At 44.8% G+C, this 27,648-nt stretch overlaps 3 protein-coding genes across 4 annotated transcripts in view; 1 reads left to right on the top strand and 2 right to left on the bottom strand.

Annotated features, from left to right (window-relative positions):
• Positions 1–9,672, top strand: dsg2l (desmoglein 2 like). The gene is made up of 14 exons (XM_086129783.1): positions 1–209; positions 1,190–1,303; positions 2,054–2,209; positions 2,301–2,442; positions 2,531–2,694; positions 3,890–4,024; positions 4,096–4,281; positions 4,536–4,810; positions 4,895–5,037; positions 5,273–5,494; positions 5,800–6,030; positions 6,374–6,495; positions 6,580–6,894; positions 7,263–9,672. Exons 1-14 carry the CDS (start codon positions 153–155, stop codon positions 8,448–8,450), a joined length of 3,450 nt encoding a protein of 1,149 aa, XP_085985909.1. The 5' UTR covers positions 1–152; the 3' UTR covers positions 8,451–9,672.
• Positions 9,673–12,143: 2,471 nt separating this feature from the next.
• LOC147194448 (tubulin beta-2A chain) lies at positions 12,144–17,747 on the bottom strand. The gene is made up of 4 exons (XM_086130104.1): positions 17,495–17,747; positions 16,379–16,487; positions 14,697–14,807; positions 12,144–13,730 (listed from the first exon to the last, which is right to left on the bottom strand). Exons 1-4 carry the CDS (start codon positions 17,549–17,551, stop codon positions 12,658–12,660), a joined length of 1,350 nt encoding a protein of 449 aa, XP_085986230.1. The 5' UTR covers positions 17,552–17,747; the 3' UTR covers positions 12,144–12,657.
• A 2,909-nt stretch (positions 17,748–20,656) lies between these two features.
• slc22a23a (solute carrier family 22 member 23a) overlaps positions 20,657–27,648 on the bottom strand; it is a 39,175-nt gene continuing 32,183 nt past the window's right edge. The window contains exons 10-11 of one of the 2 annotated variants that reach the window (XR_015102935.1): positions 23,316–25,707; positions 20,657–22,667 (exon numbers count right to left, since the gene is read on the bottom strand). Coding sequence is in view for 1 of the 2 variants with exons in the window: in XM_086130103.1 (XP_085986229.1) it covers positions 24,540–25,707 (1,168 nt within the window). In the remaining variant the exon portion in view is untranslated. Of the gene's footprint in view, positions 25,708–27,648 lie in introns of both variants that reach the window. The other variant, XM_086130103.1, reaches the window with a different exon arrangement.

The following is a 27,648-nucleotide window of genomic DNA, read 5'->3' as shown; positions in this document are numbered from 1 at the left end:
CCCGTCCACCCTCCCGTTGCACTACATGTTCTTCCTCCGAGCCCCGCGAAGGGCCAAAGTTTGCCAGCAACAATAGACGGAAAATAACGTCCAAATATTTGAGGATAAACAAGTGGATTTTTTTTGATTTTTTTTTACCCCCCATCACCATCATGACAATGGCGGCTCCGTTGAGCGGCATCGTTTTTGCTCTACTTTGTTGCTTTACGGTGAGTATGGAGCCGTTCAAAGCAGTCCCCGTGGAGAGTAACGGACTTTACTCAGGTGGGGCTTGCGTACGGGCTTCTTTCTGGGTTTTCGTGTCAGGACGAGGCAGCACGTCACTGCCTCAAGTCCGAGTGGAATTCGGTCCGTTTGGCGCACGAAACAAGAAAAAGTGATCGCGGCGCTTTCGTGGCGATATTTAAAGACATGTTGTGATTTTTACGCATAGGAGTGCCTCCTCTATAATCTAAAGTGAAAAAGTGGAGCCAGCGTGATGGATTTTAAGCGTAAATGACACAATATATTGAGAAGGAAAGTGAAATGTCAGGGATTTTAGAGTACATTAATCAAGTGATTATGATTACGTTCTTAAAAGGGAATTTAAAACCTAGAATGTATATTTGTCAACATTGACAATTGTGGACTTTCTTTGTTCACTTTTCATGTATTTTGTTCCAATTAAATTAAAGTAAAACCTATGGCGATCTTTTAAAATATATGGACAAAAATGACAATGTCAACAGGTACAATGCATGCAGATTGTGAATGTATTTTTATTACATTTTGGGGGGGGGGTAGATATTTAAGATTGAATCTGTTGACAAATACATTTTATGCTATTTCTTTATGTATTCAGCTTTGACTATCATGACATGTGCAATGTCTATAGTATTAATAATTGATGCTCATTTTAAGATTTTATTGTTTAACATTGAGAATAATGGCCTATATTGACGTGTGAATTTTTTTTTTACATCAGTACCTATCACAATGGTCTATTAATACATTTATGTATTTACATTTTATATCCTCATAAAAATATTGATGCATACACGTAATGTGTGTGTGTGTGCGTTGTATTTTTGTGCATTAAAATGTGATCTATTGTAGGCATTGTATTTGAAATACCACACTTGTGACACACTTTTTATGAATGTTTCTTCCCACTCCCATCCCCCTACCCCCTCCTTGTGCATACCTGCAGGTTGTTGCCGTGCGGGCAGAGGGAAATGGGCTGCACAGGCAGAAAAGAGATTGGATTCGTCATCCTCGGCAGCTGAAGGAGAACCACGACTACTCCGGCATAAGCATTGGCAGAGTGAGTGCTACTTTTCAGACAGAAGCAAAAAAGTGCAAAAGGATTGTGGTCGTGTACCTCCTTAAGACTCGGGCTGCAATTTATGATTATTCTAATTAATTAGTCTTTCAATTATGTCGATGAATCTGAAAAAAAGTTTTGATTTCCATCCCCCTTTTTTTCCTAAAATAGGGCATAATTTTAAATTAACGGCGTAGAAATTGAACAAACATAAATTAATCATGACTTATGTCTTATGCTAAAGTGCAAAAAAAGTTGATCATTGTCAAAGCAAATGATTTAACACAAAGTTGATCTAAAATAATCCATTACTTTGATAATCGATTTGTTGTCAATGAATCTTTGCACCTCCACTTAAGACGAAAGCTATTTTGCTGGAGCATCTTAGTTGTATGTTGGGTTTGGGTAACTATAGTGTGATGAAAGACGTGTATGTGGGGTTTGATGCTTAGTGGTCGCTTAATCATCGTCATCATGGTATAAATCGAAAACCACCGTAACCGCTTGGATACATTTAATGTCACATTTGCTCCCATTATGGCAACATAATAGCCACGGTGAACCTATATTTTAGTGAAAAGTTGGACCATAGCCTGACAACCTCTTGGCTTTGTGTTAGCACTGAATGCTAATGGTACTTTTCAGAGTCGTCACCAAAGAAAGGAGCCGTCATATGTAACAACTGGCTCGCATTTGTTCATGCCGTTGAGAAGAGTGAGCTTTCTTTAACGTATTGTGTTTGTGTTACAGATTCGCTCCGATAAAGAGAACTTTACGACCATACTGTATTCGCTCAGGGGGCCCGGTGCCGACGAGCCTCCCATTCGCGTATTCGGGGTGGACCAAAGAACTGGCTTTTTGAAAGCCTATAAAGTCTTGGACCGAGAGGAGATCGCCTTTTATGATGTAAGATCGCTTAGATCTACGAGCTTTTTAATGCAAAACCAGGCACTCTGTCAAGCCCAAGGTTTCTTTGTTTTTCTTTTGTTTGTTTTAGTTAAAAGGAGTGGCAAAATATGAAGACGGGACTCGTGCTGAAAAGGACGTCGACATCAGAATTACTGTAGTGGATGAAAATGACAATACACCTATCATTAAAATGGGACAAGTGGGATCTGTCAAGGAATCATGCGCCGCAGGTATCCAAACGACGTCTGCTTGCTTCAACTTATCGCAAAGTTTTTGGTTTTTTTTTTTTTCTGAAACCATCGATCGGTCTGCTCGCAGGGACACTTGCCATGAGTGTGGTCGTCACCGACGCAGATCAAGAGGGCACCATCAACTCCCAGATCTTCTACAGCATCGTGGAGACGAGCAGCACTGCCGGCATGTTTGCCATCCACTCTCAGACCGGAGATGTGTCGGTTCTGCGAAACACACTGGACAGGGAGGTGAGGCGCTTCAGTGGAAATCCGCCAATGACTTTTGGCTGAGTTTGTTTCTTGTGTTACCAACATAACGAATGACCTCAGCTCATCGAAGCGCATGTTCTCTCACGGACATGAAAGACTTGGCTGCTGAGCCTAGTTGGAATCCCTTGGTAACTAAAACTGCAGCACTAAAGCTCCTAAACAGTTACCGTGTGTTACAAATAGTGGCTGGTTGGAATTAGCAGTACTTGCATGACAGGTCAAATCTATAGGCACTTTCTGCCATGTATGCAGCAAGTGATTCTTGTAAATGCGCATTGTTGACTGAAGTGAAGCGTTAATGACTTTGGGTTGATTAGATTGTGATGACCGGGTAAAAATCACATCCACATGATGATGGTTTTTTTTTTGGGGGGGGGGGGGGGGGGTTTCAATGTTCTGTAAATGTTAGTAGTTGAATGGTTAGCATATCGGCTTCACAGTGTAGAGGTATCGGGTTCAATTCCAGCTCCGGCCTCCCTGTGTGGAGTTTGCATGTTCTCCCCGTGCTTGCGTGGGTTTTCTCCGGATCCTCCGGTTTCCTCCCACATTCCAAAAACATGCATGGCAGGTTGATTGAACGCTCCAAATTGTCCCTAGGTGTGAGTGTGAGTGCGGACGGTTGTTGGTCTCTGTGTGCCCTGCGATTGGCTGGCAACCGGTTCAGGGTGTCCCTCGCCTACTGCCCGAAGACAGCTGGAATCGGCTCCAGCACCCCCCCACCCCCACCCCCCGCGACCCTTGTGAGGATAAAGCGGATCAGAACATGGTTGGATGGATCCTCACCATGTCACTTGCAGTAACTCGTTGTGTGCGTATGGTACTCAGAGGGAAATAATGCATTGTTGTGTAATAAGCTCTGGATTGCTGATGATGTTTCTTCCAGCAGGTCAAATTTAGTGGAGAAAAACTGAAGACCCTGTTGCTAAGTGCTGCACGATCAAGTTAAAGCGGTTTAGAAAATGAATGAATGAATGTTCTGTCAATGCCCGAGGCTCTTTTACTATAGCTGAAAAAGAAACGTATTCAAGGATCTTTAAAAGTCAACAAACACATTTCTATTTCGAATCAATTTCAGGAGAGTTAAATTACCGGTAACCCTGAGGATAAAAATAAAAATGTTCGGAACTTTGAAGCTTGCAAAAGTGTTTTTTATGTTTGTGCTGTATTCCTTCAGACAAAAGATACATACAAAGTGGTCATCAGAGCTTCGGATTTGAACGGACAAGTTGGAGGAAACGTGGGAATGGGTGAAATTGAGATCAAAATCCTGGACATAAATGACAACATCCCCACTCTGGAAAAAGAATCGGTACGTCAAGACAACATCACGATAGGTTTGAAACAATCCCTTGGGCGGACCTCAATTCCTGTTGTGTGCAGTATGAAGGCAGGGTGGAGGAGAACACCATCAATGTGGAAGTGCTCAGGATCCAGGCCATCGACTTGGACCTGGAATACACGGACAACTGGCTGGCCGTCTTTCAAATCATCTCAGGGAACGAAGGAGGCTATTTTAGCATCACCACCGATGCGCAAACCAACCAGGGGATAATAATGATTCAAAAGGTAAGCAATTTGAAAGATGTACATTTCAAAACAAATCACACTGGGTGGGTTCGATTCCCACTTGGTTACAGTGTGAATGGTTGTCTTTTCTGTGTGTCTGACTGGCCACCAGTCCAGGATGAAGCCAGCTTTTCACTCAATGTCTGCCAGGACAGACTCCCACTCACCCAGGACCTTAACAGGATGAGCGGTTCAGAAAATAAATGGATAAATACTGTAAAAATCAACCCTGTACTTGTGCTTTGCCATTGCAGGAGCTGGACTACGAGGAGATAAAGTCCCTCAATTTGGGGGTGGTAGTTTCTAACAAGGCCAAGTACAATTTCGGAAGCTCGACCTCCACTTCCATAACCTCAAAGTCGTACTCTGTGAAGATCAACGTGATCAATCAGAAGGAGGGTCCCCGCTTCCAGCCGTCTGTCAAAGTGGTGACTCTGTCCGAGGATCACACCTCCATCTCCATCAACTCAGTCATCACCACCTACACTGCCATTGACAGCGACACGCACCAGACTGCCACCAACGTGAGGTCTGACATATTTTTGTCCAAACACACATCGCATGCAGTTGGAGCGTCTGACTAACACTCAGGAAAAAAAATGTCTTGTTCTAGGTACGTTAAATTCCGCGACGACGACAACTGGCTGATCGTGAATGAGAAAACTGCCGAAATTAGGCTGAATAAACTTCCGGATCGAGAGTCCAAGTTTTTAATCAACGGAACATACTACGCCCAGATCATATGCATTAGCGAGAGTGAGTTTCGTACAAATACAATGTTTTGTGTGGAGGCGCAATGAGCTCGTGATAAGCACAAATATCAACCTCGTTTTTCTTCACTGAAGCCTCTAAATTGCCCCTAATTGTAGACGTGAGTGTATCTTGTTTTTTTGTCCCCAGTCTTGCTCGACCCACAATCATACAGCTAACGAAATTGGACAGAGAAATGTTTAGCGATTGACTTTGAGCGTTATGCTTCCTTGCGTTGTAGAAGAGTCCTCAAAAACCGCCACGGGGACCATCGCCATTCAAGTGAAGGACTTCAACGATAACTGTCCCAGAGTGACCACCACAAGTCACACCATGTGCTTTGGCGAAAATGTCATCTACGTCACGGCCGTAGATAAAGACGAGTTCCCCAACTCGGCTCCGTTTGAGTTCACGGTGCATTCGACGAGCAGCCACGGGAAGTGGTCAGTGGAGCATCTCAATGGTAAGACCGAGTACCGAGTATATACTTCCTGACGACATTTTTCCTATTTACACTTTTCGTTTGGCACTACAAGGTCCACGCTTGCAGTGCTCACTGCTCAGCCATTGATACAGCACAGTCGTCAAGATGGCCAAACACACATGCTAACGTTAGCTTGCACTCTGACACTCCGTCGTTTGTGTAGACCAATGTTATCATGAGTGTTCCTTCACTGACAACTATCTTCGCTCCATCACACGCCAGACAAAATATGTGATAGTAAAGTTTCGCGATTTTTCAAATGTGTTCGCTGTCTTCGATTTCAGAGACGACGGCAATTTTGCGAGATCAAGAGCACTTGTGGGCGGGCATGTACAAAGTGGCTGTTGAGATCAAGGACCAACAAGGAAAGTCGTGCGCCAATGTTCAGATGCTCGACGTGGTTGTGTGCACGTGCGAGGCAAACACGAGAACGTGTATGGCCCACATCGAAAGGCGTTCGGGTTTTGGCGTTCCAGGAATTCTCCTTTTGCTGTTAGGATTACTCCTACTGCTCTGTAAGTATGTTTACCTCTTTTTGTTGACCTTGAATGTGGATTATGGTTGTCTTTCCATCGAAATAATTTCAATGAAATATTTTTTTTTTTCCAGAGTTGAGACTGTCATAAACCTTTATTACCTGTACAGGCAATGAATAACATTTTAGTACTTGCCGTATAAGTCAAAGAATATTATTGAGGTGTAACAAATGCCTCTTGTCTCATTAATGGAACTTGATCCTTGATGGCTGTATAAAATGAAAACAACCACAAATGCGACGTCATATGTTCAAACTAAGGTTTTGCTAGCACTCTCCTTTCAATGTGTACAAATGCATCACCTGTCCTGTTGTTGTCTTAGTGGTGCCTCTTCTGCTGCTGTTCTGCCTGTGTGGAGGAACCGCAGCAGATTTCAAAACCATTCCGTTTGATACCAAACAGGAGTTGATCTCCTATCACACAGAGTGCCAAGGAGAAGATCGGGTAATGGGATTTTTGTGGTTAGTCAATAACAACAAGAAAACAAAAAGCCTCACGTGTGACAGGTTTTGGGCTTTTATCCTTTAGGAAGTCCCACTTTTCCACATACCAGATGCTGGACAGGTGACTATTTCCAAGAACATCAACACCTTTGGAGGAAACGCCTACCTCGGGGGACTGGCTGAAGGGGGTGGAGCACTCATCTCTGGCAATGAAAACTGCATCTTAACAACAGACAATGTGCACCTGTACAATGAGTACAACCGGTTTTCTGGCCATGGAGGGATGAACAGCATGGATGGCGGGATGATGACAGGACAAGGTCACTTCTCCCAGTACAGAGGCGGGGCCTTTGACGACTTGGCGGTGTCTGATCACTTCCTGGAGGAATATTATTCCAGTGTGAGTACCATACAACCTCGGGAATTGCAACAGGGATGGAGAACCTTTTCCCTCTGACGACTACACTGAAGGTTTGACAAAATGTAATATGCCAGTCACTAATAGTAGTGCTACACATCGCTGTGAAGACCTTCTCGAAATTACTTTGCTTCCAACTTGTCCTAGAGACAGACAAAGGCGAACTTGATTTTTAGCCTTCTGCAAATTAGAACCTCACATTCCTTTATTTTTCACTGCGCCACCTGGTCTGTTTTTGGAGTTGCACAGTGAGCCGTATATGGCCCACGAGCTTTCGCTTGCCTACCTTTGAAATACAGCATCATCAAGTTGAACTCAACTCTATAAATGATTGTTGTGTTTCCTTGCAGAAGTCCAACCATGCTGCCCAGCAGTCCCAGGAGAAGGATGCCATACTAGTCTATGACTACGAAGGCAGAGGGTCTCTGTCGGGTTCTGTGGGTTGCTGCAGCCTCCACGAGAACGACAACGACTTCTCCTTTCTCGATGACCTGGACCCTAAATTCAAAACGTTGGCTGAGATTTGCAAGGGGTCAGCTCAAGTGGACGCGGGCATATGTATCCATCCTACAGTTAGACCCGTGTCTCCAGTCAGGCCCTCCACACAGAAGCAAGTCCAGACTCACACTGAAACCGTTAGAGACAGGGATCAAGTCCATGTCGACACTCTCACCACCTCCAAGGTAACGTCTGGAATGTCCACGATTGTCCAAGAGGGTTCATCCACACTCTCCAAAGTGCACGTCCAAGACAACGTCGTGATTCCCAGTCAAACGCTGCTCGTGCAACAGCCTGCCTTGTACTATGCCGCCGCGCCCATGTATGTCGTTGAGCCCCAGTCCCAAATGGTGCTTGTTGCCGGAGGCGCGCAGCAGGGAGTGGGGCAGGTTGGACTGACGCAAGGTCTGGTCCAAGTCGGGCAGCAGGGAGTGGGTCAGGTGGGGCAGGTTGGACTGACGCAAGGTCTGGTCCAAGTCGGGCAGCAAAGAGTGGGGCAGGTGGGGCAGGTTGGACTGACGCAAGGTCTGGTCCAAGTCGGGCAGCAGGGAGTGGGTCAGGTGGGGCTGACGCAAGGCCTGGTTCAAGTCGGTGGCCTCCAGGGATCTCAAGGCATGGTGCTTGTGGATGGGCAGGCGGCTCAAGGAACCTTACCAAGACAAGTATTGGTGGTGGAGAACGCGTCTACAGGTGGGGGGCACGGTGCACAGGTGGCCCTTGTCCAGACCGGTCAGGGATCTCGCGAGCAAGCAACCGTATCTAGACAAGTTGTGGTGGTGGAGAAGGGGTCTTCAGGCGGGGGTGCGCAGATAGCCTTAGTCCAGACGGGTCGGGGATCGAGTGAGCAAGGATTGGACGTCAGGGGTCAACGTGTACAGGCTAAGAGTTTCTCACTGCCTTCTCAAGATTCCACAGTGTCAAAGGAGGACTTTGTCCTGAAAGCCACACCCAAGTCGCAAGTCGGCCAGAGAGTGGTGGTGCAGCAGCGGAAGAAGGTGTCGGTCACAGAGAGGAATATAGAATCTTCATCGAGAGCTTAAAGGTCATGTTTGCTATCGGCATGTTCACTGGAAACACATAGAAATTTTTTTTTGGGGGGGGGGGTTGCACCTCCAGCTAAAACAAAGAAATGGGCTTTGTCTCATTTCACAGCAAAACTAGCTAGCTAACGCCTCCCTCAAATCGACACCTTCTTTTTTATATCAGTGGAAAGAAGATTGGGTAGTTTTTTCATGGGCAGACAATTGCTGAGCCCTTTTTGAACCCTGATGGTAGTCAAGCAGCACTGAAACACGGTCACAGGTCAATTAAAATGCGTCGTGGAACGAGTTCCATGCACAGTATTCTGATCTTCCGTTCCGTGGAGACGGTGACTTCGATGGCGATTAGCGTCACTGTGGTTGCGCCATAGTATTGTGTGCATCCGTGTTTACGTTGCTGATTTAGTTTTAAACTCCAGTTTCACCCAACATACATTTTGAAAGACAATTGTTTAAAATAATAATCATATTTTGAAAAACTACCCATACAAATACATCGATGGCACCTTACCCTTAAGAGAGAACAACACAATGGTGATATCAATAATTGATCCCATCCTTTTCCAAAACACATTGTAAGACCATTTAGCACAGCGCAGTAGGATGAAAATACTGTGCTTCAGTTTTTTTGTTAGGTTTTTTTGTTTTGTTTTGTTTTAATTCTGAAAGGCTTTGAAGCAGAATCACCCCTGTGCTGCATTTGCGTTTTCAGCTTGAAATACTCACCACCCCAGAACGATTCTGTTAATGGCGCCTTTGTCCACTGACGGTGGACAAAGGCACTTTTGGTGAGATTTTGAAAAACGATCAGTTTGTAATAGATTAACTTCCTGGAGTTGACCTTGTGCGTATTGAGCGTTAGTTATAGTGCAACTAATCAGTTGTTTACTTGCGGTAAAATACTGGAATAACTGAACTGTATTAACACAAGCACTTTTGCAAAAAAAAAAGAACTTTTTAAAAACAAATGATTAATCCTGCAATTAAACCTGAGTAATGAATGCAGTACATTTAGTTTTCTTTTGCACTCCTTCCTGTTTTATGCTGTTTAAAGTTGTGTATGTGTTTTGGTTTAATTGCTTTTCCCGGCGATGGAGAAATATTTCTCTCCTTGCTTTTGATACGCAAATATTTGATACAAGTTCTAACATTCTAAATGTAAATAGCCTGTATTGCGATAAAAACCTGCAATTTCTGTCATAATAAAATTGAATGGACAGCAGTTTGTTCCCTCGGCCTCTTCATGTCTGACGCATGAGAGACGATGCAGCAATGCTTTGTTCTTACAAGTGTCTCACGTTGAAATGTGGAAATATGTAGTGGACAACTGCTTCCTTGTCTGAAGTAGAACATGGGCAGGCGGCCATGCCATAAAGCAAAAGAAAGGTTGAGGAGATGAAATCAGATTTCCCTCGTTCATTCATTTCTCCAGTTGACTTGATCGTGCAGCACTTAGCAACAAGCTCTTCAGTTATTCTCCACTAAATTTGACCTGCTGGAAGAAATATCATCAGCAAGCCAGAGTTTTGTGGCACAACAATGCATTATTTCCCTCGAAGTACCATACGCACACAACGAGTTATTGCAAGTGACATCTTGAGGATCCATCCATCCATTTTCTGGGCCGCAACAAGGGTCGCGGGAGGGGGTTGGGGGTGGGGGGCGGGGGTGCTGGAGCCTATCCCAGCCATCTTCGGGCAGTCGGTGGGGGACACCCTGAACCGGTTGCCAGCCAATCGCAGGGCACACAGAGACGAACAACCAGGGACAATTTAGAGGGTTCAATCAGCCTGCCATGCATGTTTTATGAATGTAGGAGGAAACCGGAGAGAACCCATGCAGGCACGGGGAGAACATGCAAACTCAAAATAGGGAGGGAGGAGCTGTGAGGTCGACGCACCAACCATTGGATCACCGGGCCGCCCTTAGCAACAATCCGTTCCAATCATTTTATTTCCAATTATCATAGAAAAGAACGGATCTGTTTCTACTTCCTTGTTGACAGGGCTCATGCCTCACATTTTTTAAATGAAAGTCGTCCTCGCTTCTTAAGGTAACCTGACCTACAAGGTTTTGAGCAGGGGTGCTCAAACTTTTTGGACCGAAGATCGACTTTTCGATCAAGCAACCTCCCGCGATCAACACATTCCCGCGCACGTGCACACCATGATGAGCAACAGCCTGACACGGAGGCATACGACACACTTTTGCAGCCTGTTAACTATCGTAGCTCACACGTACCGTTTTGCAGTGCTTCCCTCGACCCTCCAGATTCCTATTCTTTGCCCGTGCCCTCGGTGAATTGTACACGAAACAAACTTTGAATGAGAATAATGATAACAATAAAAGATATAGCGTAACAGCTCTGATCACAAGTTGCAATTGCAGACTGCTGAGCGCTAACAACCTCCGGTGACGCAGGTCACGCGCCACCCTAGGTTGATTTTTTTTTCATACTTTTTGTGAAAATGAGACTGACAGGATGCAGTGTACATTAACACAAAATATATATTACTAACATGCACAAAGACACACAAATTGTCTTTTCTCCTCTACACACCTCGCGATCGACTTGGGACCAGTCCGCGATCTACCGGTCGATCGCGATCTACATAATGAGCACACCTGGTTTCGAGGATACTTAATGACCTAGCTTGCGCAGCGGCATGAGAATCCTCAGTCGCAAGGAGGCACGCTCAGGTATTGTCGAACTAACGGTTTTTCACTCGATTGTTCCACATAACTGTACTACCCTCTTGCCAGCCTTCTGACCTGCATACAAATTCGCGTTATGCCGCCACTAGTTCGAGTCTATTAGCATGTTTCGAGTCAGCAAAAGAAGCCAAACCAAGTCACAAACGCGTGGAGAATTCCAACTTGTGCAACGTCATCGGTGTTCCGCTGTACTTCAAATGCCCCACCAACACACACTCCCACCTTCTGATCTACAAAAGATCAACAATGAGTCAGAGAGGTGACCCGTTGCTACTTCATCAACTCTCAAGATTCCACTGAAATTTGCATGTGTCACACAATCAATTATACAATTCATCAGATTGTGTCTGCCGGAGTAGTTGTTTTTTTTAAAATTTCACTTCCTTTGAACAAAGATTTGCTCATCATTTGACCAAAAAGGACTCGTGTACTCACACTCACACTTCTCCACTTTTCTGCGTGCGTGTGAGGTCATCAATCATGTCAAAGCAAATATGCTCATCATGAGGCGTTCGTCCCTGGCTGACAGACCGGAGAGGGTGTGGCCGCATTTCAAGAGCGTTCGTGCTCATCACGTCTGCTGATAGCGCTGATGCAGCCTTTGCAAACTTGTCGATGAGTAACTGCTTCAGAACGTTTCGGCTCCTCCCAGTTTCATGTTGGTATGACAAAAACAAGAATAGAAATATTTGTGTATTAGTGGGGGTTTCTTCACGTTATTCAGATTGGGCTTCACCACCATTAATGAATAACACATTGGGATTCAATGTTTTGGTGTTGCTAGTGTCAGCCACCCCCTTCCTGGAACACTTCCCTTCAAAGTAAATAGGCGGACTGCACTCCCACTGCTGTATGCTATCATATTCGACCTCATTACTGTAAAGTGCCCGTAATGACCTTTATTTAGTTGCTCTTTCCCAGAATTAGATCTTTTTGCAGACATTTTACTTCTGCTTTAAAATAAGACAGTTGCCGAAATGCATGTGTAGCCTTTATTTGCAATTCTAAACCTAAATTTTGATCACACAAACAGCAATGTCAGCTTCAATCAGCGTTTAGAATGGGTCACATGTACAACATGTTGATAGTACTCGACATGTACTATCGAGAAGCTCTATGTTGACATCTGTTCTTGTTCTCATACTGCAGGTTTGTGTATTTTCTCATTAATCGCATTTCTTTCTCGTGGCATTGAATCGATCGCAGCCGGACTGCTCTGTTTGTCTAAGATGTTTTACCACCTCGCATCAGAGAAGGATTTATCAGTTCATGCAACAAGGCTTGGTTAGGACGGACCAGTCTGAGTTGGTGTGGAAAACTCAAATTTGATGCTCCAAGTTGGAGGCAAATTGCACCAGAAATAGTTGGCTTTTCCACATTAGCATTAAATGATGAAGCCTTCTCAGATGAGAGGCGGAACGTCCAAAACAAACAGAGCAGTCCAGTGGCGATCGATTCAACGCCGGTTTACAGTTCTCAAGGCAGCACCTCCTCAATGGCGGCCATGATCATCGTCCCCCATTTCATCTTCCTCGTACTCCCCCATCTCATCCGCGGTGGCATCCTGGTACTGTTGGTACTCGGACACCAAGTCGTTCATGTTGCTCTCGGCCTCAGTGAACTCCATCTCGTCCATGCCCTCGCCCGTGTACCAATGCAGGAAAGCCTTCCTGCGGAACATGGCGGTGAACTGCTCTGAGATTCTCTTGAAAAGCTCCTGGATGGCTGTGTTGTTGCCGATGAAGGTGGCCGACATCTTGAGCCCGCGCGGCGGGATGTCGCACACGGCCGTCTTGACATTGTTGGGGATCCACTCCACGAAGTAGCTGCTGTTCTTGTTCTGCACGCTCAGCATCTGCTCGTCCACTTCCTTCATGGACATGCGGCCGCGGAAGATGGCCGCCACGGTCAAGTAGCGGCCGTGGCGCGGGTCACACGCTACCATCATGTTCTTGGCATCGAACATCTGCTGCGTGAGCTCGGGGACTGACAGGGCGCGGTACTGCTGGCTTCCCCTGCTGGTGAGGGGGGCGAAACCCGGCATGAAGAAGTGCAGGCGGGGGAAGGGCACCATGTTGACGGCCAGTTTACGCAGGTCGGCGTTGAGCTGACCGGGGAAGCGCAGGCACGTGGTGACCCCGCTCATGGTGGCGGACACCAGGTGGTTGAGGTCCCCGTAGGTGGGCGTGGTGAGCTTCAGAGTGCGGAAGCAGATGTCGTAGAGTGCCTCGTTGTCAATGCTGAAGGTCTCGTCCGTGTTTTCCACCAGTTGGTGCACGGACAGCGTGGCGTTATACGGCTCCACCACCGTGTCGGACACTTTGGGCGACGGCATGACGCTGAACGTGTTCATGATGCGGTCGGGGTACTCCTCGCGGATCTTGCTGATCAGCAGGGTGCCCATCCCGGAGCCGGTGCCACCGCCCAGCGAGTGGGTCAGCTGGAAGCCCTGTAGGCAGTCGCAGTTCTCAGACTCCTTCCTCACTACGTCCATAACCGAGTCCACTAGCTCGGCTCCCTCCGTGTAGTGACCCTTGGCCCAGTTGTTTCCCGCTCCACTTTGACCTGCGAGACGCATGTTCCATCACAAATAAGACGACTGTAAAAGGTTTGTGTCCGTCCTCAATGCCTAAATCTAACCACCGAACCCTAACACTACCCCCCTAAGCCTTAAATGTAAACCCTAAACCGAAACCCTCACACCCTAACCGTAACCTTAAACCACATCCCCCTTGTCCTAACATTAACCCGAACCCTGAACCCGAACCCACATATCTCTAACATTAACCAAAACACGAATCCAGAACCCCCTAACCACAACTTTTACCGCTAACCCCAACCTTAACCCTCAACCTAACACAAACCCTAACCCCGCTAACCCTTATCCTCCTAACCCTAATCCCCCTAACACTAACCATAACTCTTAACCTAACCACTAATTCTAAACCTTATCCACCCTATCCCCATCCCTAACGTCTGAGGTGTTATCTTCACAGACTGTGCACATGCGTTCGGCGTAAAAACTAGTGCATCTTGATTTTCGTGTTGGGGCAAGTCTAATTTACCAGGCTGGATGTGACGTTTGATCTCACAATTGACATCAATAATCATGCCAAAACATTAAAAAACACTTACAGTCATTGCTTTCTGTGGGCGTAAAAAGCAGGATTACAGGATTTCTCATTCAATAATTTTCAGCAAAAACTAGGCTGAGCTAGAAATAGTTCCTGTCTCACGGTTTCCTTTTGGCCATGATGAGAATCAATACAACGTGCCAGTGGCTTCGAGCCCGGACTGTTGCTGATGATATTGGCAGCCCTTCCCTTGTGACCACCAGGAGAGCTGACAGCGTGTCACCTAGCGCCACGCCAACAATGCATCACTCCACTCGCACAATACCGTGAAGGGTTGCGGAATGTGTCGGGTGCTCTCGGGAGACTCACACACTTACCGTGTGTGTGTGTGTGTGTGTGTGTTTGACTCAGGGGAGAGGAGGGCGGGGGGGGGGGGGGGTGTCATAATTCTACTCACCAAAGACAAAGTTGTCAGGCCTGAACAGCTGGCCAAATGGACCCGAGCGAACCGAATCCATGGTCCCGGGCTCCAGGTCCACCAGAATGGCCCGGGGGACAAATTTGCTGCCTTTGGGATGACAAAAGGGAGAGAGCAACTGAGTGATATCATTCCTCACTTAGTGACTAAATGTCTCTCCATCTGTCTCTGACTTATTAAATTGCTCGTGTTGTTGTTGTTGGGTTTTTTTTTTCCTGATACGCCCTTTTCGTTGAGCGCGCCAGCAAAGGGCTGCAACACACTGAATTGCTTCTTCCAGACCACTGAGCCTCTTAAAGTGCTGAGGTCGGCATTGTCAGTTCAAGCAAGGCCCTTCCCAAAAATGTGTCTTCCTTTCAAGCCTCGTCTTTGTTGGAACAATGAGCCCCTGTGCTCTGCAGTCACCAGTAACAGCTTTTTGTCCCCCATCGCGACTTTATGACTTTTCGCAGAAAAATGACTTTATTTTCAGAACATCGCCACTTTTTTTTTTGTGGTGGGTGTCTTATAAAATATGTCGTTACTACTATTACCAAAAAATATATATGTTTTAGTATTCTATTCTTCTTAAAATGAAAAATTGGACTTTAGTCATGTAACTTTAAAAGTATGTCTCAAACATTTTGTCTGAAAATTGTAATGGGCACTTTTCTGTTGAAAAACCTTGTGTACTTGTCTGTAAGTCATCTTTGAATAAATTACTTTTTTTCTCACAAGTCACTATTTTCATGTTTTTTTTTTTTACTTATTTCTTTTGAAAGCAATATTACCTATTTCATGTATCATTGCTACTTATTTGTCACAAAAAAACATTGCCTCACTTACATACTATTGTTACTTGTTTGATATTTGTTTTAGCCTCAATAGCACTTTTAGTTCATGTATTGTAATTATTATGAAAATATGTAATTGTAGTTTAATAGTAGTAAATTGTTAATATGATGCATTTTATTCTTATTCCTTTAGGGTGGCATTTGACATCCATCTTGCGACTGCAGATGACAAATAGCCTGGCTAACTGACGTACTTATTCATGTGTACTGTCCATGATATAAATAAATAAAATTAATATCTCAACCCTGTAACTTTTTTTAATTAAAAAAAAATCTGTAACATTAAGATTTTTTCAATGAAGAAAAAAAACCCTAAAAAGTTTAAAATATTTGATAATCGGGACATTTTTACGGTGTGCAACATGCAATAAGCATTTCTGACAGCATCGCAACAATGAGTATGGACTTCAATGTGAACTCTCAGGATGGATATATGGATGGATAGAGAGATAGATAGACAGACAGCTAGCTAGCTGCTAGCGAGAGACAGACAGATAGACAAACAGCTCAATAGATGGATGGATGGATGGATGGATGGAGAGATAGTTTGATAGACAGTGATTGACTGCCGCTGCCAGCTGAGTGAGTTGTGACCTAAGGTAACCCCACTGCAGCAAGTGCAGGAGGCAGCGAGATGAGATGCGAGTGAAGATACCTGTGCTTCCTATGGACACATGGGTGGAGGTGGACATGGAAATGGAGACAAAAGAAGAAGGAAAGATTTCTTTTTTTAGCTGCTGTTTACTCTCCTTGATTGCGTTCATTTGTGTCAGGACCTACTTTCTCGCGGGGAAGGTCATGCGTTTATAATTTGGGGTTGTTGTGTACCTGAAGCCTCGTTGTAGTACACGTTGATCCTTTCCAGTTGCAGGTCGCTGTCGCCTTGGTAACTGCCCGACGGGTCGATGCCGTGCTCGTCGCTTATCATCTCCCAGAACTAGAAGACAACAGTTTTATGCACGTCTCACATTTTCCTTTCCTGGACGTGTCCCAGAACCTTTGTCCACACTCCACATTCAAGTCACGTCTTGTAGGTGTCCCAACATCTTTGCACAATCTCCGCATTTTCACAATGACACGTCCCAAAAAACACACATGACCATGATTGACACTTCCAGAAGCCGCTCCGATACTTTGGTCCCCATTTTCTGTGCAGGATCTGAGACAAACATTCACAGCTGAATGAAATTTGCTGTCTTTAAATATTTGGTTTGGTCTCACGTTATTGTTTTTGTTTTAATTAGTCCAACGTGCATTTTTTAAATAGCTTAACATAACAGATTTTGCGAATAATTGATGTAACATTCACATATTTATAATGCAGCAGACATGTTTATTTTGTCATTAATGAACGTTAAACAAGTTTTCCAATCCGATTGATTTATTTTATTTTATTTTATTTTTACATTCCTTAACCTACCATCCATGTTTTTGAGCTCATTTCGTTTGTTTGACGTATATACGTGTTTTTTTCCCCCCTCCTGTAATAAATCTAAAATTGGATTGGAATGGGAGGAGGGGGTGGGGGTGGGGGTGAGCCAGGAAAACACACAAACTCCACACAGGAAGAAAATACAAACCTGAACCTGAAAACTGTAAGGCAGCTGTGATAACCACATCACCGAGCTGCCGATATGTTTCAGTAAAACAACAACACCCCTCAAAAAGAAAGAAAGAAATAACGGAGATGTTTTGGGACTGGAAGAGCATGACACACATATCCAGGATTCTGCACCCGAACAGAACATCCGAGACACAAAAGCCACGCCCTTGGCGAGACCTCCATTCAGCAAGTCCGCATCTGCTTGGTGTCAAAATCACATGAAACATGCATTTCTTCATAGATTACCGAACCCGAACTTGACTTGATTACAACTGAATTGTTGAAACATGCAAAAACGTCGAGTGAAAGTGACAACTCTCAGCATTTGACGAGTTGAGTACCTTGGCACCGATCTGATTGCCACATTGTCCGGCCTGGATGTGCACGATCTCCCTCATGGTGCAGGGCGCTGCGCTGATGGACGATGGCTGACTGGGTGGGTCGTGTGGTGGGTGGGTCCGCTCCTGTGGTGCCTCGGCCGACGTGTGCTCGTCAGTGTCGTGGGGCTGCGCCGCGGCTTCGAGTCAGTGTTTCCCTCAGACGCGTTATTAATGGTGCCGGATGGAGGATGACGTCGCGGCATCTTCAGCATCCCCGTCGGCCAATGGCAGAGCTCGGCTGTGACGCAGCGAATCCCCAAGCGCCAAATGTGCTGCATCATCATCATCAGCATCGGCCTGCCTCAGGAGCAAAATGAGGACGTTCTATGTCAAGCAGGTGGGACATGAGAGAGTGAGAGTGAATTTCCATCTGCACGTGTCGATAACATGACTTGATCTGCGACGTAATGTGCACTCATCACATTTTCTTTGGATGATGTCACATCAAATCACTGCACTTCCTGGGTGAATCAGCTCTTTATATCAACACACTCTGGACAAATAATCCAGTATAAGGCAAAACAAAATAAAAGCAAAACTTCACCTTTGACCATATTACGGTAGGCCAAACAACACCAACTATATATTTGGAATTTAAATTATGACACCGAGTTATTTTGTAAATGGTGACGCACAAGGAAGACACACTGTCGCGGTGGAGGTGTAGCTAGCAAGCTAGCTACATGCTATAATGGTGGCAATTGGACAAGTAATTATCACCAAGCAAGTCGTGATTGCACTGTCTAGCCTCTGATGGAACATCTATCCATCCGTCGATTTTCCGATCCACTTTATCCTCAAAAGGGTCGCAGAGGGTGCTGGGGCCTATCCCTGCTGTCTTCGAGCAGTAGGCGGGGGACACCCTAAACCGGTTGCCAGCCAATCGCAGGGCACACAGACAAACAACCATCCATGCTCACACTCAAACCTAGGGAGAATTTAGAGTGTTCCATTAACCTGCCACGCATATTTTTGGAATGCGGGAAGAAACCGAAGTACCCGGAGAAAACCCACGCAGGCCCGAGGAGAACATGCAAACTCCACACAGGGAGGCTGGAGCCGGAATTGAACCCTGCACTTCTGCACTGTGAAGTCGACGCGCTTCTGATGGAACAAAGGTGCTCAATTGTTCTATATTTGGGGTTGGCGGGGGGGTTAACTTATGTGTTAGCGCATCACTCGGCACTATTTTAGCCCCGAAGCTTATGTATGATATTAATTGATGACTAAAACGAGGGACATTTTTGCTTTAATTATAGTTTTTTTAAGCATTTTCATTTCAATTTTGTGAATGAAAATCTATTTTAGTTATGTCAGTGACCACGCCCACAACAGCGCAGCCCTCTTTCTGCTGACCTTGCGTCCTTCTTTGACTAATTTAACATAAGTTAAGTTATTAAGGCAGTTCCAAACTGCCACCTTCAGAAGTTCTCCGATGACTCTGCGATTGTTGGCCTCATTACAGAGGGGGACGATCGGGAGTACAAGGGACTGACAAAGGACTTTGTGGACTGGTGCCAGCAGAATCTACTCCATATCAACCCTAGGAAAACTAAGGAGTTGGTTGTGGATTTCTGCAGGAAACAGTCCTCACCAGCACCGATGAACATCCAGGGTATGGACATAGAGAGGGTGACCTCCTACAAGTACCTAGGTGTTCTTCTGAACAACAAACTGGACTGGTCTACAAACATGGACACCCTGATTAGGAAAGGACAGAGCCGACTCTTCCTACTCAGGAAACTTCAAAATGGCGCCGCGTGAGTGGCTGCCTTTCCAGCAGCTCCTATATTTTGTTGTTCTACTTCTTCCTTCCATAATTTTGCTGCTGTGAATCTGGAATTTCTCCATTGCGAGACTAATAAAGGGTTTCTTATCTTATCTTATAAAACAACAACCATTACTCATCGCACAGTGGAGAACTTTGAAAAGGATTCAATGAACCCAGCATCCTTTTGTTTCTTAAAGTGGAAGGAAGCCGGAGGATCAACTCCTTACAGGAAGGCCGCGGCTACGTTCCCAATCTCAAATCTCAGGCCTGCGGGGTTCCCCGCCCCAACCACAAGAGCACCTTGCTGCCGCTATAACAAACTAATAAAAATTGACTGATATGGTTGAGCCAAACTGAAGGAGATGCAAGTCAAAGTTCTCTTTTTGTCTCACATCCTGTTTGGCTGGGGATTAAATGGCGGCCTTCAAAGCATGTTTACTCCATTCTCTTTCTCCCAGCACACACACGCGCACACACTGCTACTTTTTTTACTGTTCCGGCGAGTTACTCATTAAGCTGCCCTTTGTCCTCTACGAGCCAAGCAGAGGTTGTATTCGGCGGGGATCTCAATCCTGTTGTTGCGTTTTGGGGGAAGTGTTAATCATGCTTGTGTGTGTGTGTGTGTGCAGGTGTGTGTAGCTTTAAAAGGATTGATAGCATTGCTGAAATATCCATCACGATGCAGTCAAGAGCCGGCTACAGTGGAAAGTAAAAAGACAGGGCACGTTCACAGCGGGGGCATTCTTCCTGCACGGCAGCCGGTTGCCAAGCAACTTCATTGTGTTCCCTGCAAGGAAATTGTCCAGACAGGATTTAGAGTTTAGAGCAGGATTTGGTTACACGGAGTCACACAGTCAGAGCGCGACTCATTCTTACTGTGCCTTGCTGATGCAGCAAGGCAACACACAGCAGTCGTTTAGGTCTTCGGCTCCCTTCGACGTATTCGGGACACCCGCCCACGACGAATGCCGAGTTTCGGTGGGCGTGAATTGGGTTTCTCATTCGCGGTCGAGCCGTTCTTGCATTTCTGATATATTTGGTTGAAAGACCTAAATGAATAGAAACAAACTAAAAAATGAAATGGAAAATCCCAATTGGAGCCTTTTTTGTTTAATTGTTGATCAATATTATTACTCAATGCTGAGTGACTTTTTTTTTTCAATCTTGTACTTGACACTCCATATATAAAAAATTCAACTAAAATGAAGTGTCTTAATAAAAACATTAAAAAAAGATGTTTCAGTCGGCTTTTCTTGACCTTTTTTGTTGTTGAACCTTGAAGGTTTCGTGCTCAAACTGAAGTTCCACCATCATACATTTTCGCTCTTTGGTAAAACAAAGTGAACAGCAGATCAATAAATAGTGGTTTATTCTGACAATAGGTTTGCCTTATATACAGGTGCGTGGAAGAATTGGAAATCGACGTCAAACCGAACATTCAGAAATCATACTGGAAATGGTACAATCCATGTTTTTTTTTACATTCATTCAAATCTCTCTTCAAGAGAGGAAGGAAGCAGAACCTGAACACTTGATCACTTTGCAAACGTTTATGTTTAATCCTTCATGTTTACATTCACTGTTCCAACGATCAGTGCGTCCACCGATGTTTCATTGTACTTGTTATATTTCAGATGCACCGAGCAAAAGCTTGATGAGATTTGACACGGGTGTCTCGTTTACTATTTTAATATGGCCGCTGTGTTTGCAACACACACACACACGCGCGCGCGCACACACATGCGCGCACACACACATGCGCGCACACACACAACAAACGGAAGGAAGCAAAGGTGAAGCAAAATGTCTGCAGCAGATGTCCCCCGTTCCACTGTTCAGGTCTGCATCATCAATTGTTCAAAGAAAGCTCCGCCTTCCCTTTTCTACTTATTTTTTCCTGTTTGGGAAAAGCTCCATTGAATGTACGAAGTATTAGAGCCACATGAACGGAAAACAAAAAAAAAAAAAAAACTGATCATTTTATAAGAATCTGCGTCATTTTAAGATCAAAAGTCGTAATAGATGAAAATAGGTCAATGCTACAATTTTTTTTTGGGGGGGGGGAAATGTATTTTAAATAGAGTCAATGCTACAATTGTTGGGATATTTTTATATGAGGAAGACATTTTATCACAAGACAAAACCGTTTTCTGGAAAATTTTGTATGATGACTGACAATTGAAAATATCAGAAAAAGACATGATGAAAAAAACATTCAAATTTTGAGGGGAGAAAAAAGTGATATTGCACAATATGTCATTAGAGGTTATTTTCCAAGATCAATGTATATATATTTTTAAATGTTTTATTTAAAAAATGTCTCAGTCGGTCAAACAGGCAGGAAAAAAAGGCAGAATATTTCCTGTTGTTTTTTTTAAAGCCACATTTTGGTTAGAATTCAAAGAGAGCTGTCTTTTAAGAGTAAAGTTCATGTTACAGGTATACTTTTGCAATTTACAAACTTCATTTGGCAAGAATATCAAACAAGCGCAAGCTGAAAAAAAAGTCATCAGGGGAATATTCAAAGTCTTGAGCATGTCAGTGTGCCGAGTTTAAAATCTTCCCAATCGAGATCTTATTCAAAGAAAGGAAAAGGCCTATTCCGAAAAAATACAAATGGTACAGTTTTGAGAAAACGTCATTAAATATGAAAAAAGTTGAAATATTAGGGAGTCAACTCCCACTCAAGCGTTCATCTCAGAACTTTTTATTTTGTCTGAAGATGTCTTATTTTAGAATTCTAATATCTAATTACATATTTCCCTTCTTAAAAAAACTGGTTAAAAACAAATGCCATGATAATTTGAAGAAAAGAAATAGTTTAACAATTTTGGGATGAAATGACAACTTTATTTCTGTAAAAATTGTTTGTTTAAATTATTGGTATTAATCATATAACTTTATTCCTTTCTAGAATGACATTTCTGTAAACTTCTAACTATTATTTTCAAATTATGACTTTCTCCTTGTGTTACCGGAAAAACATTTCTTATGTAACAAAAATAAAATAAACTTTTTTTTTTTTTTTTCATTCCTGAAAATGTCAACTTTTTTTCCTGGTACCATTGAATATTTTCTCATGACAATTCATTTTCCTTTGCACAACTTAAGCATGTTTTTTTTTCTCCCTTGTAGCAGGTAAAAACTATCGTACAATGTTGGCGTGCGCCTTATTGATTTCGTCTCCATGCGGCTCTAATACTCCGCCACTGTGATGTCACATGATTGCAGGGAATTTGTGCTTTTGAGGTGTGTAGCAGCATCAGACACTGGCATTAATATTTCACAACTTGATCATCCGCCACGTACGGCCACCTTGAAAAACAACAACAACGTTTGACCACTGTTGTACTTTGACCCAAGCTGCATTACATCATTCACAGGAAGGAAAGAGGGGGGGGGGGAAAAAAAAGCACAATCTTGTTATTAGCGCACATGGAGGAAGAATGTTGTTGGAAAGTACCTGTGATTTTTCTCTTTTTTTTTTGTTGAGCATGTTTTAATAAAAACGCACCACGAGAACTTTCGAGAGTGCCACTTTCTGTTCCTCCCTGGGCAAATTCCACGCGAGACAATGAGTCACATTTTTAAAACAAACCAAAACAAAACTAAAGAAAGAAAAATATTTGTCTGGCTTTGGAGTTTTCTCTTTTTTTTTTTTTTTTTACAGTAATGACCCTTAGTCTGCTTTATGGTTGTAAACGTCTCAGCAAGACTGTCAAGTATCGACGAAAGAGTCAAGTCTTTCATAAAGCAGTTTAACTGTCCGTGGGTGTAAAAGGGGGAAAAAACTCCGCACTCAAAGCATTCATTTAAAAAAAAAAATTTTAAAAAAAGCTTTTTGTCTTTGCCGACTCTTTTGTGTCCGGTGTGAGGCGTCACCAATATTGCAAGGATGAAGAGCTTTGTACATTGATCAGGTCAATCGTAGTTTTCAATTTGGTTTACACACACGCACGCACGCACACGGAATTATGCACCTATTGACAATATCAATACAAAATGACGTACCTTTGTATGCAGCTCCTTCCAATGAAAGACATTGCGATTGCCTCCTTTGATCTGATTCCCGCCATCCACATTCAGTCTATGGCAGGGGTGGGGGGGGGGGGGGAGGCTGCACCAAACAAGCCCCCAAAACACGCAATACTAATTTTTGGCACCATTTGAACATTTTCATTTTGGTTTTTACGGGCGTGGGGGTTATTTTGTGCCGTTTCTTGTGATTGTTTACTCGGGTACACGGCCCCAAAACAAGTCTTATTTTTCCATACAGTGCATAAGAAATCCAAAATGAACAGCTTTAGTCATGACCAAAACCGCTGTTTCACTTTCTGTCACGGATGATATAGGAAGGACCACCAAAAAACTCAAATGTTCTGAATATTATTCATCATTGACTACAATGAGGAGGGGGGGGGGGGGGGGTAGTGCTTCAGCGCCATTTTGGGCCATTAACGGGTGGTAAACCACTTCAAGGGAGATGTCAATTATGCGGGTGTTTTTGCTATTTGCGGGTTTCACTGCATATACAGTGCCCGCCATTATTACTGGCACTCCTGGTTAAGATGTGTCGAAAGCCTTCAAATGAATTCCATTTTTTTTTTTTTTTTGCAGAAGCATACTCGTATACTGAAAATGATACAAGCGGTTGACCAGAGAAGAGGATCAAGCTCCTCCCATGGCCAGCTTCATCCCCAGATTCCAACCCATTGAAAATCCGCAGAGAAAAAAAGAAATGTAATTATGAGAAGTTAAAGAACACATCGTAAGCAAGGCGTGCCAGCGATTATGGAGGGCAGTGGGCTTTTTTTGTGACGTGTTTTCGGTGGTCTGCTGCCAGATTCTTCACCTGGCCTCACTGAAGCTGAAGAAACTACTTTCGGGGAATGTGGCCTCATAAAACGTGTTCAGCACTGCATGTGTGACAAACATTTAGTTGTGTGCATTTCTCAGCAGCATTTGCCATCACGTTCTGTCGCTTCTTTCCGATTGATTCTTGAAAAGTCAGATTTTTTTTTTTTTATTCCATCGATGCAGTTCAAAGGCTGGTGATTGTTTTTTTCTTTTTTCCAGTTAACTGACCTTTAAAAAAAACAAAACAAAGCAGCTCTGTCATAAAGCAGTCTCTTGTGCAAGAAAAGGAAAGGGATTATGTTTAAAGACCACCCCAACTCCAGGCTGGGACGGTCTTCTTTCTAAATGCGAGGGGATTTATTCGCTGCATCATCATCATCATGATGACGCCACGCCGGTGAGGACGTTGTTTTCTGTGCTGGCGCTGATTGACAGCACGCCAGAGTCGATGGGGGAGGAAACTGTACAGACCAGCAGAGGGGGGGGGGACGCTCCTGAAGGGTTGGAATCGGAGTCTGAGTCTAGGGATTCCCGCAAGGGATGATCAGTCACCGAGGTCGCCGCGGCAGCGGCGGGTTCTGTGATAGGGGGAATGCTGAGGGGAGGAGACGCGGAAGGGGATCGGGGCGGTGGCGTATGGCTTGACGAGGGCAAAACAGAGTCTGGAGTGGGGGAAGGAGGGGGAGAAAGATCATCGCCACAAGGGGGGTCCGGCGGAGGTGACGATGACGTTGATTCGTCCTCTATTCCCAAGTGGATGTCTGTGTCTGAGCAGAAAGAGGCCGAGTTCGAGGGAGAGGGCGCCGGCAACGGCGGGTCGGTGTCGGCGTACTCTGGCGACGGCGGACCCGATTCCTTGGACGGAAGGTCCGCGTCCAGATGCTCGGGGGATTCCGGCGGGGGCTCCTCAGAGGCCGGGTCCGAAAGAGCTTCCTGCGGAGGGGACGGATGCAGAGTGTCGTCCATTTGGAGGACAACGGCCTGAGCGAGGGGCTCGATAGAGGCAAGGACTACCTCTGAAGGCTTGTCCTCGTCCGACAACAGGGGGTGCGAGTGCACAGGCGTAGAAGACAGGAGGCGCTCTTCGCTAGCATGTTTGATATCATCTTCAGTCAGCGCCGCGCGCGCTCCCTCGTCGTCGTCATCGGGCCGCTCGGGCTTGGCGAGGGCAGTCAAGTCGATGGCGGGCGAGGCGGCGGAGTCCATGGTGGAGACGGCGGTGGCAGCCGCCTCATGCAGCGGCGTATCGTGCACGCGCGTGTAATCCCGGGCGCTCTCGGAGGGCGCCAGCAGGAGGCGCTGCTCACCGGGCTTGCGCGGAGGCAGCAGAGGCTGGCGCGTGTAGCTCTCGCCCTCGGCCAGCGTCTCGGGCAGCGGGTGGTAGCGGGTCTCCGGCAGCAGCAGAATGCAGATGATGCAGATGAGCGTGCAGCAGGCGAAGATGATGTGGTGCAGGAAGTAGCCCTTCTGGTTGTGAAGCTCCATGATGGGCGCCGTCAGCATGCCAAAGCCGGCGCTCGCCAGGACCAGGCCCAAGCCGCCGCCCCTAAACGGACATCGGTGATTTATCATATTAGGGCTGGGCTTTGATTGATATTGAAATCACAATTAATCAACACAATTATTTCAAGACATTGTATATATTCAACCCAATTCAACTTTAAATTGAACTTACACCACCCAGAAAATACATTTGTAACAAGTTTTAATTCTAACACTTGAAAATATCCATCCATCCATTTTTTTAATCCGCTTACCCGAGGGATCGCGGGCGTGCTGGAGCCTGTTTCAGCCATCATCGGGCAGTAGGCGGGGGACACCCTGAACCGGTTGCCAGCCAAACGCAGGGCACACATAGACAAACAACCATTCGCACTCACATTCACACCTAGGGACAATTTAGAGGAGGGGTGTCAAACTCATTTTTGTCGCGGGCCACTTTGTGGTCACGACTTCACTCAGAGGACCATTATGACAGTAAAACTAAATTAATGTTGGTATATTATTACTTGTACACAACAAATCGATGGATGATCAGTTTTGGATTCAGCCAAATTTACTATAATGGTTTGTTCATTTATTGTTTGAGTGAGTGTGAACATGGTAACAAAATTAGTGCAAAATCTCACCGTTATTTATTACACGTGACAATTTGACATTTCGGTACGGACAAGCCGCATGGAAGTTGACACACATCGGGCCACATAAAATGATAAGGCAGGTCGCATCTGGCTCGGGCCTCGAGTTTGACACTTGTGATTTAGAGTGTTCCGTTAACCTGCCATGCATGTTTTTGGAATGTGGGAGGTAACCGGAGTACGCAGAGAAAACCCACGCAGGCACGGGGAGAACATGCAAACTCCACACAGGGAGGCCGGAGCTGGGAACGAACCCACGACCTCTGCACTGTGAGGTTGACGCGTTTACCAGTCGCCCACCGTTCCACCTAAATATATTAAAACAATTTAAACAATAAGGGCGAATAATTACATTAAATAGTAGAAGAAGAAAGTTGCAATTGCAGCCGACATTTTTTTTTTTTTTATGGGAATGGGTAGAGAAAGTTCTTGGGCAACTGTGGTTAGATCATTAAGCTGGAGAAGTAATAAAACAAGAGCAAATAAAAGCAACTATGGTCAGCAGATGGCAGCATTGGATCTCTTTTGGAGTAGCTAACGTGTGTCACAACAATATGTCAACTCCTAAAACCTGGAGGAGCCTTGGAAATGCGACAAATGTTTGTCACGTTTAAATCTATGACAAAGAGCATCACAAAAGAGAGGAAAAAAAACGAAGGAGATTATTTACGTTTAGAAGTATGTGATGGCATAATGTACGCACAAACACACACAGGGCGGCGCACGTGCACGCACACACGCTACTATATACTACTACTACTAAATAGCGTGCAAATACTTTGTTGTGGGTAAATTTGATCAAATGCAACATTGTTACACTGGTGATTCATTGTGAATACATTATTTTGACATCAAACGCATTCTTTCATTGTTGGTATTTTACAGAAGAAAAGAACTGTTCAGATGTTTGAGGTACTGTATTTCCAAATCAAAAATGATAACCATCACTCTAAATGTGGCGTACAAAATATACCTTTTCAAAAAAAAAGCTTGTATTCTGCATTCAATAGGTGATTTGGCTGAAAACCACACTAAACAAAAACTGAAATCCCGATTTTGATGAAGTGACCAGCCCTATCAGATCATTTGTGTGTGTGTGTGCGTGCGGTTTTGTGCGTGTAAGCTCTCTCTCTAAGATTTGTGGCTATTTCGGTGTAAAGGCTCACCACACTGAGGGACCAATAAACACAGTCACAAACTTTAAATTCTTGGATAAAAACCTCAGCAAGAACATCAATAATGGGTCATGGGCCTTCCACGATGAAAATGCACCAAAGTACATTTGCATGTTGCCAAGGCAACAAAGGAGCGACTGAAGGAGAAAAACATTAAGGTCACGGAGTGGCCGA

Source organism: Hippocampus guttulatus, chromosome 14 (genome assembly GCF_054856545.1).
Source record: "Hippocampus guttulatus isolate MCC_2025c chromosome 14, RoL_Hgut_1.0, whole genome shotgun sequence".
Classification (NCBI taxonomy): Eukaryota; Metazoa; Chordata; class Actinopteri; order Syngnathiformes; family Syngnathidae; genus Hippocampus; species Hippocampus guttulatus.
The sequence above is the reverse complement of the archived record's forward strand: the minus strand, read 5'-3'. Positions and strand labels throughout refer to the sequence as shown.